Source organism: Apium graveolens, chromosome 10 (assembly GCF_009905375.1).
Source record: "Apium graveolens cultivar Ventura chromosome 10, ASM990537v1, whole genome shotgun sequence".
Lineage (NCBI taxonomy): Eukaryota > Viridiplantae > Streptophyta > Magnoliopsida > Apiales > Apiaceae > Apium > Apium graveolens.
Genome location: NC_133656.1, coordinates 61,057,961 through 61,071,749, shown reverse-complemented (window position 1 = coordinate 61,071,749; position 13,789 = coordinate 61,057,961). Strand labels below are relative to the sequence as shown.

At 33.2% G+C, this 13,789-nt stretch overlaps 1 protein-coding gene across 2 annotated transcripts; it reads left to right on the top strand.

The window, feature by feature from the left end:
* The first annotated feature begins 1,619 nt into the window (after positions 1 to 1,619).
* LOC141693212 (acyl-CoA hydrolase 2-like) lies at positions 1,620 to 12,988 on the top strand. Of its 2 annotated transcripts, none has more exons than XM_074498232.1 (17): positions 1,620 to 1,752; positions 1,845 to 1,937; positions 3,242 to 3,309; positions 3,387 to 3,465; positions 4,059 to 4,105; positions 4,192 to 4,272; positions 4,901 to 4,978; positions 5,607 to 5,694; positions 6,778 to 6,890; positions 9,284 to 9,346; positions 9,450 to 9,505; positions 10,848 to 10,952; positions 11,087 to 11,143; positions 11,899 to 12,000; positions 12,184 to 12,232; positions 12,348 to 12,416; positions 12,519 to 12,988. In XM_074498232.1, the coding sequence occupies exons 1-17, from the start codon at positions 1,737 to 1,739 to the stop codon at positions 12,594 to 12,596; spliced, it is 1,242 nt and encodes a 413-aa protein (XP_074354333.1). In that variant the 5' UTR covers positions 1,620 to 1,736; the 3' UTR covers positions 12,597 to 12,988. The 2 variants fall into 2 exon arrangements, with proteins under 2 accessions (XP_074354333.1, XP_074354332.1); XM_074498231.1 differs by having other exon boundaries at positions 4,192 to 4,317.
* Positions 12,989 to 13,789: the final 801 nt, after the last annotated feature.

Below are 13,789 nucleotides of genomic sequence, written 5' to 3'. Positions count from 1 at the left end.
ACGGGGCCTGGCCCATATACTTCTTTAACTCTTCAAATGCCTTCTGATTTTCCTCACTCCATACGAAGTCTTTGATGTTCTTTAGTGACTTGAAAAATGACAAGCACTTGTCTCCTGACTTGGAGATGAATCGTCCTAACGCAGCAACCCTTCCTGTAAGCTTCTGAACATCCTTAACAGTTTTTGGTGGTTCCATGTCCAGGATTGCCTTTATCTTATCCGGGTTAGCCTCAATTCCCCTCTTTGAGACCATCAGTCCCAAGAATTTTCCAGATCCTACTCCGAAAGCACACTTCGTAGGATTCAACATCATCTTGTGGTACCTCAGGACCTCGAGATTGTTATTCGTGTCCATCCTTTTTGGGATGTTAATGTTCCGTTTTGATGTTGTTGTGTATCATGTTACAGATTTAGTAATTTTTCTAAGAAGGATTTCTATGGTATTTTGGCAGATCCGTAAGATTCGCATCAAACCTGGGACGATGGTGTTTATTGTAAGAGATCACATTTCACAACAATAAATTGTTCATATTTCTGAACATTAGACTACATATGATTCTTATCTGAATGTTAATTGTGATGCTGCTATATTCACAAGTGGTGTATGTTGAATTGTTCGAGATGTCATTGTAATGATTTTTAGATTCAAAAATTTGCATATTCAATGTATTAAGTGATCTGAAAATAAAATAATTATTTGTTTAAGTTGTTTTTTGTTTCACAATCAAATTGCAGTTCAAATTGCAGTTGACAGTTTGGAGGTTTGTTTTGGGAGCATTATATTGTTTTAATGAATCTTTGATTCGTTCGGAAAAAAAAATCAATAAATCATAAATCAATATCTTAATCAATTAGTTCCGATTCCCGAAATCATTTAACAGGCTAATGATCGATAATGCAATTCTAACAATAGCTTCTCCATTAGTATAGTTGACTCTCCCCGTAACAGTCTCTATAAAGAACTCCAGAAAGTAAATTAAAAAAATCAGAATTAAGGCCCCAAATGTCACTTTCTGGAGTCAAAAGGCCCTCAATGTCACTTTTTGAATTTTTGGCCCCAACTGTCACTTGAAAACGACGTTTCGGGTGAAAGTTTTAAAAATAGACGAAAAACGCAGTCTCGTGTTGAGTTTTTCCATAACAATTTTTTTTCAAATAAAAGGAAAACGCAGTTTCGTTTCGTGTTTTTCTTCAAAAACGTGGTTTCAAACTGAGTTTTTGCTGAAAACGCAATTTCAGAATTTTTTTCGGTAAAAAACGCAGTCTCTTCTTGAGTTTATGGATATAAAAACGGCGTTTCAAAATGAGTTTTTCGTAAAAACGCAGTTTCAAACCGAGTTTTTCTCATGATGCAAAAAAATAAATAAATCAAAACACAGATCCAAAATGAGTTAATATGAGAAACTCATCCTGAGATTGCGTTTTACCCCATAAACACGAATTGAAGTTGCGTTTTCAATTTTTTTTTTTTTTACAAAAAAAATCAAAAAAAAAATCAAAACAGAACACGAAATCGCGTTTTTCATTAATAACAAAAACTCCACCCGAAACTCTGTTTTGGAGTGATATTTGGGACCAATTATTGAGAAAGTGACAATGAGGGCCATTTAAATAAAAAAGTGACATTTGGGGGCAAACGGCCGTCAGTGGTATGCCGTTTGTTGGTTGTCCCGCTCTTTAATTTCTCCCCTCGCCCAAAATTAGAAAGAAAAATCTCTCATTTCTCTCTGTATTCCATGGACACTGAATCAGGTAAATTTCACAAACCCTATTTATATCTATTGTTTCAATCACTCCTATACTACAATTTTTTTAATTAATTGTGTGTATATATGTTTAAGCAGTAACTGAATTCTTGGGATGCGTGCCTCTGCTTCAACGACTTCCTCGCTCCTCTCTTCACAAAATCTCTCAACTCGTTTCCGTTATGAATTTCGGTACTATTATTTTCTAGCCTGTATTTTCTGTTTCTGTTTTCGTTTTTCGGAGTTTTCTCGAAAATTAGTTTTGTTTTGTGTGTTTGATCCTTTTTTTGTGTTACGACTGTTAAGCTGAGCTGTCTCATTTTGTTTTTTATGTTAATTAGAAGTATTTTCGACTCGGTTTACGTATTAGTGTTTGTTGTAATATGTTTCGGGGAAGGAGTAGGTGTTGGAGATATCGAGAATAAGAATGAAAGTGTTTGGATGAATATTGGCGTTAGATTGCGGTTAATCTGGTTTATGATGTTGATGAAAGTAGGAATGCTTGAAATGTTGGTGTAGCCGGATAATCATTAAATAATTGAGTGAAGCTAAATATATATAATATTAATTTATATTATTAAGTATGATAGTTAAATTATATAATTATTTATTTTATGAATAGTAATTGATGAATTGATGGAGCTGCATGGCTGTATAAAAATTGAGAAAAAGTCGATTTTAAGTGAATAGTAACCAACTCCGTTGATTCAATTGATGAATTGATGAATGGATGCTCGTAACGGGTGCGTATGCTCTTACAAAGAGGAGTTCGAATATTCTTGAATCCACAGATAAGCTGGAGGTTTACATTAATTGAAAATGAAATGTTAATGTCTCTTTGTAATAGAGAGAATGCATATTCAAGATAACTCTAATTCTATATAGAAATCGTATACCTCATAGTAATTTAGACAGAATTGCTTATGCTGATTTACCTAGCGTTCATGCTGAAATTCGTGTGAAGTGTTTGTCAGCTGTCCGAACAAATTCGTGTGAAGTGTTTGTCAGCTGTCCGAACAAAGCTGCAGCATTTTGATAGAAAGTTTATGACACCCAATCTTTGTGTCCTTATTTGCTTGTTCTGAAGTACTGTGCACTAAATCCTTTCGGAATAAATTGAAAGTTGAAGTCCTTTTCTGGTCAATACTATCATATGCACAACTCCAAGCACAATGTGAAGTCATAAAATAATATTCAGGTACACCATCTAGGATCGAAGCTGTCAGTATATTTTTTAATTGCCTGATCTCTATTTGTACATAAAGCTGTGAGTAATTATTTGGTACATGATACCTACTAATTATCTTTATTATATGCTTTGCCTATAATCTAGTTGCTTGAACTTTCGAAACTGGTTAATTTTGTGCGTGCGCTGTAAATTGCGAACCCTCAGATGTTAAATAGCTCAAGTGTTTTCTGTTACATGTATCTTGTTTTTATTAACACTAATAATCAGATTGCTGGTTTTGTTGTGATTTGGTATCTGCTATTTGAAGATCGTGGAGACTACATTGTCCGAGAAGGAGATTCTGTGGATGGAACCTACTTCATATGGGAAGGGGAAGTAAGTTACCTCTGATTTTTAGCATTTAATAGATTTCTAGTCTGACCTCACTTACATATAATAATATTATTGTATAGGCAGAAGTTTCCTCAGTCCATGACGAGGATGAAAGTCGTCCAGAGTTCCAGTTGAAAAAATATGATTATTTTGGTCAAGGTGCGCACAGCTGATTTAAGTATATATTTAGTCACATAATATATAGCTAATCAATGTCTTTTGGCTGTGTTTCTTATATGCATTTTCTTTTTGAATAAATATTAATGTAGAAAATAAATCTGCAAATCCTTAAATACTGTTGAAATTCTCTTTCTGATGTGAATTTGAGTAGTAAAGCTTGTGCATATTAGCTGAAAGGCCTGGACCTTATGATTCACTTAATATTTTTAAAGTTTCTGTAGCTGCCACTGAACTTGTCAACTAGTTGCAGTCTTTGAGACAAAAAGGAGAATAATGCTGGCAACATAAATGATGGCGTACATATTGTGTCTTACAGGAAAATATGTTGTTTTCTGTCCTACAGTTATGTCTTCTGGTGCACAATCGTCATAAGTCTAGTATTTTTTTTAATCCTTAAAAGATATAGGCCAAAAATCCAAATTGCAATTAGTGGATGTAAAACTTTCAAAAGAGTGATTCCATATTGCTGCGTCCATTAGAGCTGTTTAATGATCTTCATACCATATTTAAGCAATAATCTTTTATATTGTTAAGAAATCAAAATCAAAGAATATCATACAGTTTTTTTTCAGGCGTGGAAGCATCTGTGCAGCATGCAGATGTAGTTGCATTGACTAAGGTACCTAAGAGTCACATAATTTTGCTCGTAGCCTATGCCTTTAAGGAAGTTTTAACAAGCTTCTAGTACTTTGCCTGTGGTGACAGCTAATTTGCTTGGTGCTGCCTCATGAGCATTCTAAACTGCTGCAGCCAAATTCTATCTGGAATGCTGATTACTCGTCTGAGGCATGTTCACTAGTTGAGCAAATACTTCACTTGAAACCTATTGAAGTATGTTTTTGCATGTTCTTGTTTGGTAATTTGTCTTTTATCAAATAATATATATTTCCCATTATAATCTCTTTACAGAAAATGTTTTTATGGTGTTACATTTTTGTTTGATACGGTGACAGTGACAGTTCTTAGTGCATGCTTCCACTGATCTATATTTTCTAAAGCAAACTGGATGTTAAATCGAGGATTTTAACGTACTTGTCATATGCATTCTCCATCTATCATTTTTAGTTATAGTTAATAATCTTACTTAATAATCCTAAGATTAATAGATTTTAGATGTAGCAATGTTTTTTCCAGGTCAATTGTAATTGTTTAATAATAGTACTTTGTAATGATAAGTTGATGCATTCTGATACTTTATCTATAATTCCTGTTTTTGATCAAACTGAATTATGGACCTATTGAGTTGTTTCAGTGGAAAGGGCTTGTAGTTCTGTGAGATTTTCTTTGTCATTTTCCTATTTTATATTTTCAGCCTTCTTGCTGAAACTTGAAGAAACACTCATTTGATATCTTTCCAAAACATTTCATAATTCCGCACATTGGATTTGGCTAATATCTTATGTTTCTGTTTAAGGTAAACATCTTTCAGGGTATAACTTTGCCAGATGCTCCAAAGTTCGGAAAAGTTTTTGGCGGACAGTTCATTGGACAGGTATGATTGGGCTCAGTTATATATTCCTGTTGGTAAATTAAAGGGGAAAAATATGAAATACGTACAAGTTCTGATTCAAACGTAAGTGAATCTTTATATAGATGCCAATCAAATTCCTATAGAATTAGAAACGTGGCAAGAATTGAGGTGCTTTAAAGTCATTGCTAATCTACAAGAATAAATTTTCTCCAACACTTGCAGAAAGTAAACTAATTTATTAATAATGTTTACTTGGTTATAGTTCAATGTCCATTATCAGACTGTGATGGTAAACTTGCTGATAATTTCCTGAAGATTTTTCTTTCCTTTCATCTTCCTGTACAGAAGTTGATGCATTAGCAATTATCTGAGCCAGTACTTACTTTTGACTTATTTCTGGCTGACAAAGCATCTCATATGTTCAATTAAGATAATTCTATAAGTTTGATGTTTGAGTTGACTTCTACTTCTATATAAACAATTTATAAGTGTCCTTTTACCACTGATGATATTATCACTTGCAGGGTCGAGATAGGTTGTACTTATTCTAATTATATATATATCTGTAGCCATAGTTGTGTTCATCACAAATTATAGAATTTTATTAAGTTCTTCGAATGCATATTGTAATTGTGTCTTTTCTTGGCAGGCACTGGCTGCAGCATCTAAAACTGTTGATTGCCTTAAGATTGTTCATAGTCTGCATGCTTACTTTCTGCTTGTTGGGGATTATGATAGTAAGACATCTGCTCAAGTGAATTGAACAAATTTTTTTCAATTATATATCTCTTATAATGTATTTTAATTTTAGACTTTGTTATCTTAGTTATTGCTATTAATTTTATAAAATTTTTATAATGACAAGACAAGACTGGTTTCTTATAGTTTCTCCGACAACTTCTCTAAGCCTCGTTTGGATTCAGAATGAGCTGAGTTATGAGTTAACTGAAGACATCTCTCATGTTTTAAGTGTTTCACTACTTTCCCCGTCATCAAAATACTAAGTAGAACATTATTTCCAACCAAGAGATTCTTTTGCAGTCTGCCTTAGTTTATTCATGGAAAGGAAGAGGTAGTAGATTAGGGATTTAAACTTGTTTCAATTTTCAGGTGCTCAGATAAGACTTCCTTTAGAGGGGTACTTGAATTTTTATAGAGTAATACTGCAACCACATGACGTAGCATAACACATATTTTGCAAGTTCTTATTTTAGTGTCCTAGTGTGTGAGCGCCAAGCAGGAGTGCAAACACTAGTTACTGTGTAAGCTGGTCAGTATCTCCATTATTTACTCTATGAACCAATTTTTGTGAGTGTATGGAGCCATGACTGCCCGGTGCTTCCAGTTCCAGGCATGCAGTTTACTAGGTCTATCGGTCTGTCCTTGGTGCTAATTAAGTTACTAAGCTTAGGTGTGATTAATCACTTTTTTTGGGACGATGAATTGAATTGTTTGAAACTTACATTGATAAAGTTATTTTTGTTTTTAAAATTTATGATAGTACATATTCTGTTTAGTTATATAGCTCTGGTGGAGATAGCATTGTATGCAAATTATTTTATTAAAGTACTAGTTCATAATTTTAGATTTTGATAAGAAAAGCACAGTTTATTTTAGTTGTCATATATGTTTATCTGTAAAAATAGTTATCTCACGGCACTGAAACATCCTGTCATATTTGTTTTGATGCAACTTTAATTTGCCTCGTAGAACTGAGATGTCAATGTTCTTGAATCCCTGCACCCCGATTGTTATTTAATTGATGCACGTTACCTTTTAGCATAAAGATTCCTAATGATTATAATATACCAAATTGTCAGTTCCAATCATTTATCATGTTGATCGTGTACGTGATGGAAAAAGTTTTGCTACCCGAAGGGTAGATGCAATTCAAAAGGGAAATGTTGTGTTCTCGTTACTTGCGTCATTTCAGGTATTTAAACTGTCTCCAATAGTTGACAAACGTAAAAATAACTGTACAGATATCCATATGGTATTTGCATTTAAAAAATTGTGTTATTTATTTCTTAAGAGCCAATATGTGAGTGAATGTATTATAGATTTTCTACCTAGAGAATTTTGGAAACAGGAAACAGATGCCAAAACTTTACACTCAGACACACACATGGACTCATTTTTAGTAAGAATAGAAGCACTAGATAGGTGCCCTTAGTATTGAAGAACTGGTTAGGCAGGTTGATTGTCATAAAAAATTCTTAAAGCAAATTTAATGTCTCACTACAGTGGAGGAGTTGCCAAGTAACGAACCCAGGACTCGGGCCATCACTGTTTGCCTATATGCTTACTCAAACAATTTAGAACCTGAACCACTCAAATATCTTATTATAGTTGTTATTGGTTCCAAATTAATCAATTCGTAAATGACTTTCTAAACATCTTTTGGTTCTGTCAGTGTCTGGTGAAGTTTGTTTGATTGAAGTAACAACTCTCCTTTATCAAAAAGAATTTAATGCATGTTTCAGTTTTTTGGTCTCAGTGGATGAGTATGTTCAGTCTATTGAAGATATGCGAAGATTAGGATTTGTGATATTTACTAATTTGTGTTCTGTTGATGCCACTTTATGTCTTTAAAGTTTGCTCCAATTGAAATATTGATCACATAATATTGAAACAAAATACAAAAACTACTCATCAGATACAAAATTATACACTAGTATATACAAGAATTATTAAGGAAGCTTTAACTGCTAATTGCAGCGAAGCTATCTTGTGTTTTCTGTAGCCATTTAAAATTTTGTGTGTTACTATTCTGTCAAGGTTGATAAGGTGTAGATCAGATTGTTTGTCCTCTATATCAATTCCCTTCTTGTAATGATAGCTATTTATCAGCAGTTTTCTGGAAAAAAAAACCCAACTGATTAAGTGCACGGTTAGCCTAGCTTTCTATAAAGTATAAAATAATGAAGACATCTTATCTGCTAAAAGTCGGTCTATATCCTGTTTGTCTTTACACACAATTGCTTAATTTTTAGCTTTGGTGTAAAATGTATGTACCTCTCCTGAACTTGGTTGGACGTGAACTTTAAAGATATCTAAGCCACCACCTGTTTTTTCTTATACCCTTTAGTGCCTTTTGTTGTAAGCGGTTCTTCCATGTTTTCAGTTCACTTTTTTTTTCATTAAAAAGTGGAAAAAGTCAAACTTTCTAACATCCCTTACTTATCTTCCACATTGAGACACAAACGCATATCCTTTGTGCTGTTCTAATGTACCCATAAACCAAATTACCATCCTTAGACGTTTCTTCCCCATGTTCATAACTTATAACCTCCCTTTCCAAACAGATAACTGCTTGTAATTAATACATTGAAACGGATAACTTGTAAGGAAATAATTATAACAGATATGTTGTAATGTTTACAAATATTGATTTTCAGCTCGAAAATAGAAACAATAAAGAAACAAACATTTGCTATGAAGCTTGGTCAAATGAGCTTACTTCAACTAGGGTTGTCAAAAAAAAATTCGAAAAATTCGATATCCGTCCAAAATATCTGCATTCGTATCCTAAATAAAGTGGATATTATCCGTATTCGAGACAAAACGGATATTATCCGTATCTGAATCCGACAATTGCAGATACGGATACGGATATAGTAATATTCGTATCCGAAAATTTCCGAATCGGAAATTAAATATACATAATATTTAAATATTATATATATATAATTTAAATTATATTTTATTAAATTTATAGTGTTTGTATGTGTATATAATTATACATATATATATTGAATAATATATTTATACAAATTTTATATAATTGTAAAAATACTAGAGACATATAAAAATATCATTTGAGTTTAATATCTTAAAGATAACAAAATTATATTAAAAAGATATATAAAAATTAAATTTTGAAAAAAATAAAATAGGCTTAAATCACTTAAATTCTTAACTCAATTTATAAAATATAATTTTTATTTTTTTACTTTGTTTTGCAATTTTTTTTGAATTTTTAATATAAAAAAAAGTCTTATTTGAAAATCAGATTTGGATCCGGATATTATCCGTATCCGGATAGTATCCGTCGAATCCGGATGGGAATATTATCCTTCAAAAATTCCCGGATACGGATACGGATACGTTTTCCGAATTCGGATTCAGATAGAATTATCCGTTTGACAGCCCTAACTTCAATTCCTTAAATTAATTTTGGTGTGTACTGGTCTTGATTGCCAACTCATCTTCCTTGTTAATTTTTGTACATACAAGTTACCTTATATTTTAGGTTATTTAGATCTTAGGTTTATGTTGCATTATAAATGTCACGTATGAGTCAAATAACATCTACCAATTTGACAGAAAGAAGAGGAAGGGTTTGATCACCAGTTCGCAGTGATGCCTTCTGTGCCTGATCCAGACACGGTGAGAAAAAACATGCTTGTGTTTATATTGTTCAACTAAATATGGGCTATGCTTAGATAACTGTTTTATTGGATTGGTGATTTCTGACTATAGAACCGTGCAGCTTTTTTCAATGGAAGAGTTGCGGGAGAGACGACTAACAGATCCTCGTCTTTCCAGGTGAAGATCTTAGTCCCATAATATATATTAATAAACCCTGTAATTTGCGTAATAACTTATTTCGGCATCACTTCCTCTCCCTCCTATATGAAGTTGTATGAGTTGGTAGCTCCAAGGTTGCGTTTGCAGCAGTGTCAGTGTGAATAATAAGAAAAAGAAATCTCAAACCTTTGTTGGAATGAACATTGTATGTAATGTATGGACTATGGTTGTCATGGATCCAATCTGAGCATTAATACCAGATTTATAAGATATGGATACACTAGTGGAGATGATACTGTTACAGTAATATATCACCAGCACAAGGAATAAAAACATTAACAAAAAAAAAGATATATAATGTTAACAACTTCAACTTTAAGGCTATGTTACTCGGACTCGGCTAGAAGTGTCCGACATGGACACGTGTCCAAGTATCGGACTCGCAAACATTTTGAAAAATATGCATGTTTTTGGCTTAAAATAAGTGTCCGAGTCCGAGTGTCCATATCCAAGTGTCGAGTGTCCGAAACGGGTACTCGAGGGTAAAATGAAGAGTCCGAGTAACATAGCTTTAAGGAGGCAACAAGCAAAGAAACGTCAGTGTTGGATGCCAAAGTCACAAGAATAAGGAACACCAATAAATACGTGCGATCTACTTTGACTTAAATAGATGGGCTTAACTTGTGAAGTAGCCACGAGGAACAAAATCGATCTATAGTCTGTACTGTGCCTAGGGCCCTGGTGCTTGAGATCTTAGGCTAAAATCAATTTTTACTCACTCCAGCCTATAACTGCAATCGGGCATTATTTAAATACACTATTAATTGGAGATCATCTAGCTAGTCGCAATACTAATGCTTATTCTTGGTACGTGAGATACAAGTCTATAGTTTAGTGAGTAGTGACCTTCTGTCTCGACATCCAGATATAATTTATCACATTTCTATAATCATCTATCTGTTTCTGCAAGTAAAATTTTGTATCTATTGTGAGTTTAGGTTAGAGATTGAAATCTATTTCTGAATTTCTGGCGTGCTTGTAGTCTGTAGAGAAATGGCATAAACTTTTTCAACTTTAATTCCAAAATAGTATATATATAACTTTATTCTAGTAAATTATGTATATATCATTTATAAATGAAAAATATAATATATATTTTAATCAGTAGGAACCATAGTTTCGACGTGGAATTGGGGAAGCATTGTGATAGTTTTGTTTTATGAACATGTAATCCATCTATCCCTTAATCTGTGCATGTTTAAAATATTTACTCAAACATGAACTGTTTTTATAATGCAAAGTATTTTCCACCTTAAAGTTTATGGTAATATGGCTGAGTCCTAACAGTCAGTTGTAACAGGACATACCGAAATAAAATTGCCAGTAGGAAGTTTGTTCCATATCCGATAGACATAAGGTTCTGTGAACCTAGCACTTCCACGAATCAGACTAAGTCTCCTCCAAGGTATTGCTGCCTTTCCCCTTGTTTAGTGACATCTCTTTTTGCAACAAGATTTTGTAAGAATATTTTTATGCTACTCTGTATTTAGTTGTAAAAAGATGCACTGGGCCACTACCACTCCTTATATTATATTGCAGCCAGAGGTATTGGTTTAGAGCGAAGGGAAAAGTATCAGACGACCAAGCTCTGCACAGGTAAGAATCGATTTTTATTTTATAAGATTTCGTATCTGGTTGATAAATCTTGCAAATGGTGATGGACTGATGGGAAGTATGAGAGAGAGAATTGTATAAGATTAATGGACGGCCAGAATACGCCACCTATCTACTTGGTCCTAGACAGTGGAGGAGCCTGGAATTTGGTCCAGGGGGAGTCAAAATTCATACTCCATAACGGTCCCCTGGTTACTTCTGTTATTATGTATCAAAGACACACACACACATTCGTTCAGTAGTAGTCATGTTCAATGACAGTATTGGACCACCAACACAAATCCTAACTTTCCTCTTAGTAACTTGTTCCCATGTAGAACTTCATAAGTGTTCCTGGGAAAGTATATATCTTGTAAGAAGAATATATACACTCAACTAAAATTATCTTATAGAGTATAAAGCTATACTGCTGTCAAGAACACCAGTGCTGTGATCAAAAGCAGTTGATCCAAAATTAATAGACCAATTTAGCCAGGAAATTTAATTTATTCAAGGATTGTGTTTCCCGCCTTCTCTGTATTTAGAGATCTTAGTTATATCATACAGGGCCATTTATCAAGAAGCATAATTTTTTAAAATTATAAATACCTTGTGTGTATAGAAACGGTCAATTGCAGGAATTTAAATACCTCACCTGAGGCCCGAGCTTTGCATACCTTGGTTATAAGCCAAGAGGTAACCTAACTTTAATTTGAATTATGTTTTTCTAGACTAACAAATATGTAATATGACTGCAGATGTATAGCAGCATTTACTTCGGATCTGGTGTTTCTCGGAGTAAGTTTAAATCCTCATCGAACAAAGGGTTTGAAAACATCATCTGTTAGTTTGGATCATGCGTAAGTGCAGTAGTTCTTCAACAGAATTATGAGTGACAAATCTTTGATCTCTTACTTATGCACACTGATGTTTTCACTCTGGAATATTTCTGACAAGTATAATACAGTCTGAGGTTCAGTGACAACTTCAATTTAACTATTCTAAGTTTGGAGTTGAAGCTTAATCAACATATTTTTGTGCAGAATGTGGTTTCACAGGCCTTTCAAAGCTGATGATTGGACACTCTTTGTGGTAAGGACTAGAGTTATTTAATTATATGATAATTTTTTAAAAAATTATTCTTTTGCACTCATACTTTCTTTACCGATTTTCGTGCTGATATGAAAAAACGTCATTTGCATAACAGATAGAAAGTCCTGCGGCATACAATGCACGTGGCTTTGTTTTAGGACAGATGTTCAACAGGAGAGGAGAGGTATACAAGTTTAAGATAAATGTTTGTCCCGCTCTTTTTCTTTGATAGTGCTATTATTATTTTTGAGTAAATACATCTGAGCGTGTGCATGTTGATCCCTAGCTGGTGGTAACGGTAACACAAGAGGGGGTAATAAGAAAAACAAGGACCCCAGAAGATGCAATTGTATCGAAGCTGTGAAGTCATGCACGTAGGTATATGATTGAAGCCATATGCCACGGGGTTCTAGCTTTTACTTAAAGAGATACATATAATTCAAGTATTTTTATTCTTTAAAACCCAAATTGGAAGAGTTAGTAGTAATAGAACACAATAAATTTCACACCTTGAGCCGATTTGCATGCCAAGAACTGCAATTGGATGATTAGATCATAGATGTCTATGTCGGCTCTTCTGAATTACAATACTCAGCTTTAGCATTGCTTCAGTCTAATGCACATTATTGAGACTTGAGAGAGCATTTGATTGCCTTTTGTACGCACATTCTTAATTCAGCGTTCCCAACCTCCTGGGGACTCAAGGTACTTGAGTTGCCGAGGTTGTAAAATTGAGTTCTTATTACTGGTCTGATCTACTGTTGCATTTTTATCTTGCCCATTAACAAAAAAATACTGTTTACTTGGCTCATTTAAAAAGACGGTTCTTTCACCCCTTTCAAATGGACCTCTTTCAAATATATAACCATTAAGCGAGTACCATTTGGGTTCGTCAAGTAGCCCTTGCCACCAAAACAGATTTGATAGTTGATACAATAATTGCATCTGCAACCTAAGTGCAATATTTTTGCTGAATTTGCTGTGTACTATGTCGGTCGGCTTCATTTCTTTACATTTTTTACACATATTTTAAGCTAATTATAAAGTATAATTCCGGAATTCATTTTTCAATTTTTTTTTGTATTTTTTTTATAAAAAATTCAACATTATATTATTATTTAGAAAAAAAAATTATGCAACTATATGTAATAGGAGTATTAAAGTACGTGTCGAGTAATTTTTTGGAAGAAACAAAGTCAGACTTTAGAAAGAGCTGCAACTGATTTAGCTAAAGAAGTAATATCAAAATAAATATAATTAACAATAATTAAGTGAAATAATTCGGGTTTAATAATATATTATAATGATTTTGTTATATATATATATTTTGTAATTTGTTATTAGAGTCCAACTTTGTGCAATAAAAAGAACCAATTTGTGTCTACTTATTGTACTTAATATATAATCAATAATTAAATTTTTAGTGTACACAATGTTGTTTATGAAGTAACGAGGGGTGTAGTTATGCAACCAATATATTTTTGAATTACATAACTTTTATGTAATTAGTTAATTTTTACGTTAGACGACGGAAATATTCTCAAAAAAGACTGTGAA

Bases quoted from the DNA above. Each gene is read 5' to 3' on its own strand.
- LOC141693212 (XM_074498231.1), top strand. The intron at 9,347-9,449 runs GTGAGAAAAAAC...AGAACCGTGCAG, and splicing joins CTGTGCCTGATCCAGACACG to CTTTTTTCAATGGAAGAGTT. The intron at 12,233-12,347 runs GTAAGGACTAGA...TTTGCATAACAG, and splicing joins ATGATTGGACACTCTTTGTG to ATAGAAAGTCCTGCGGCATA.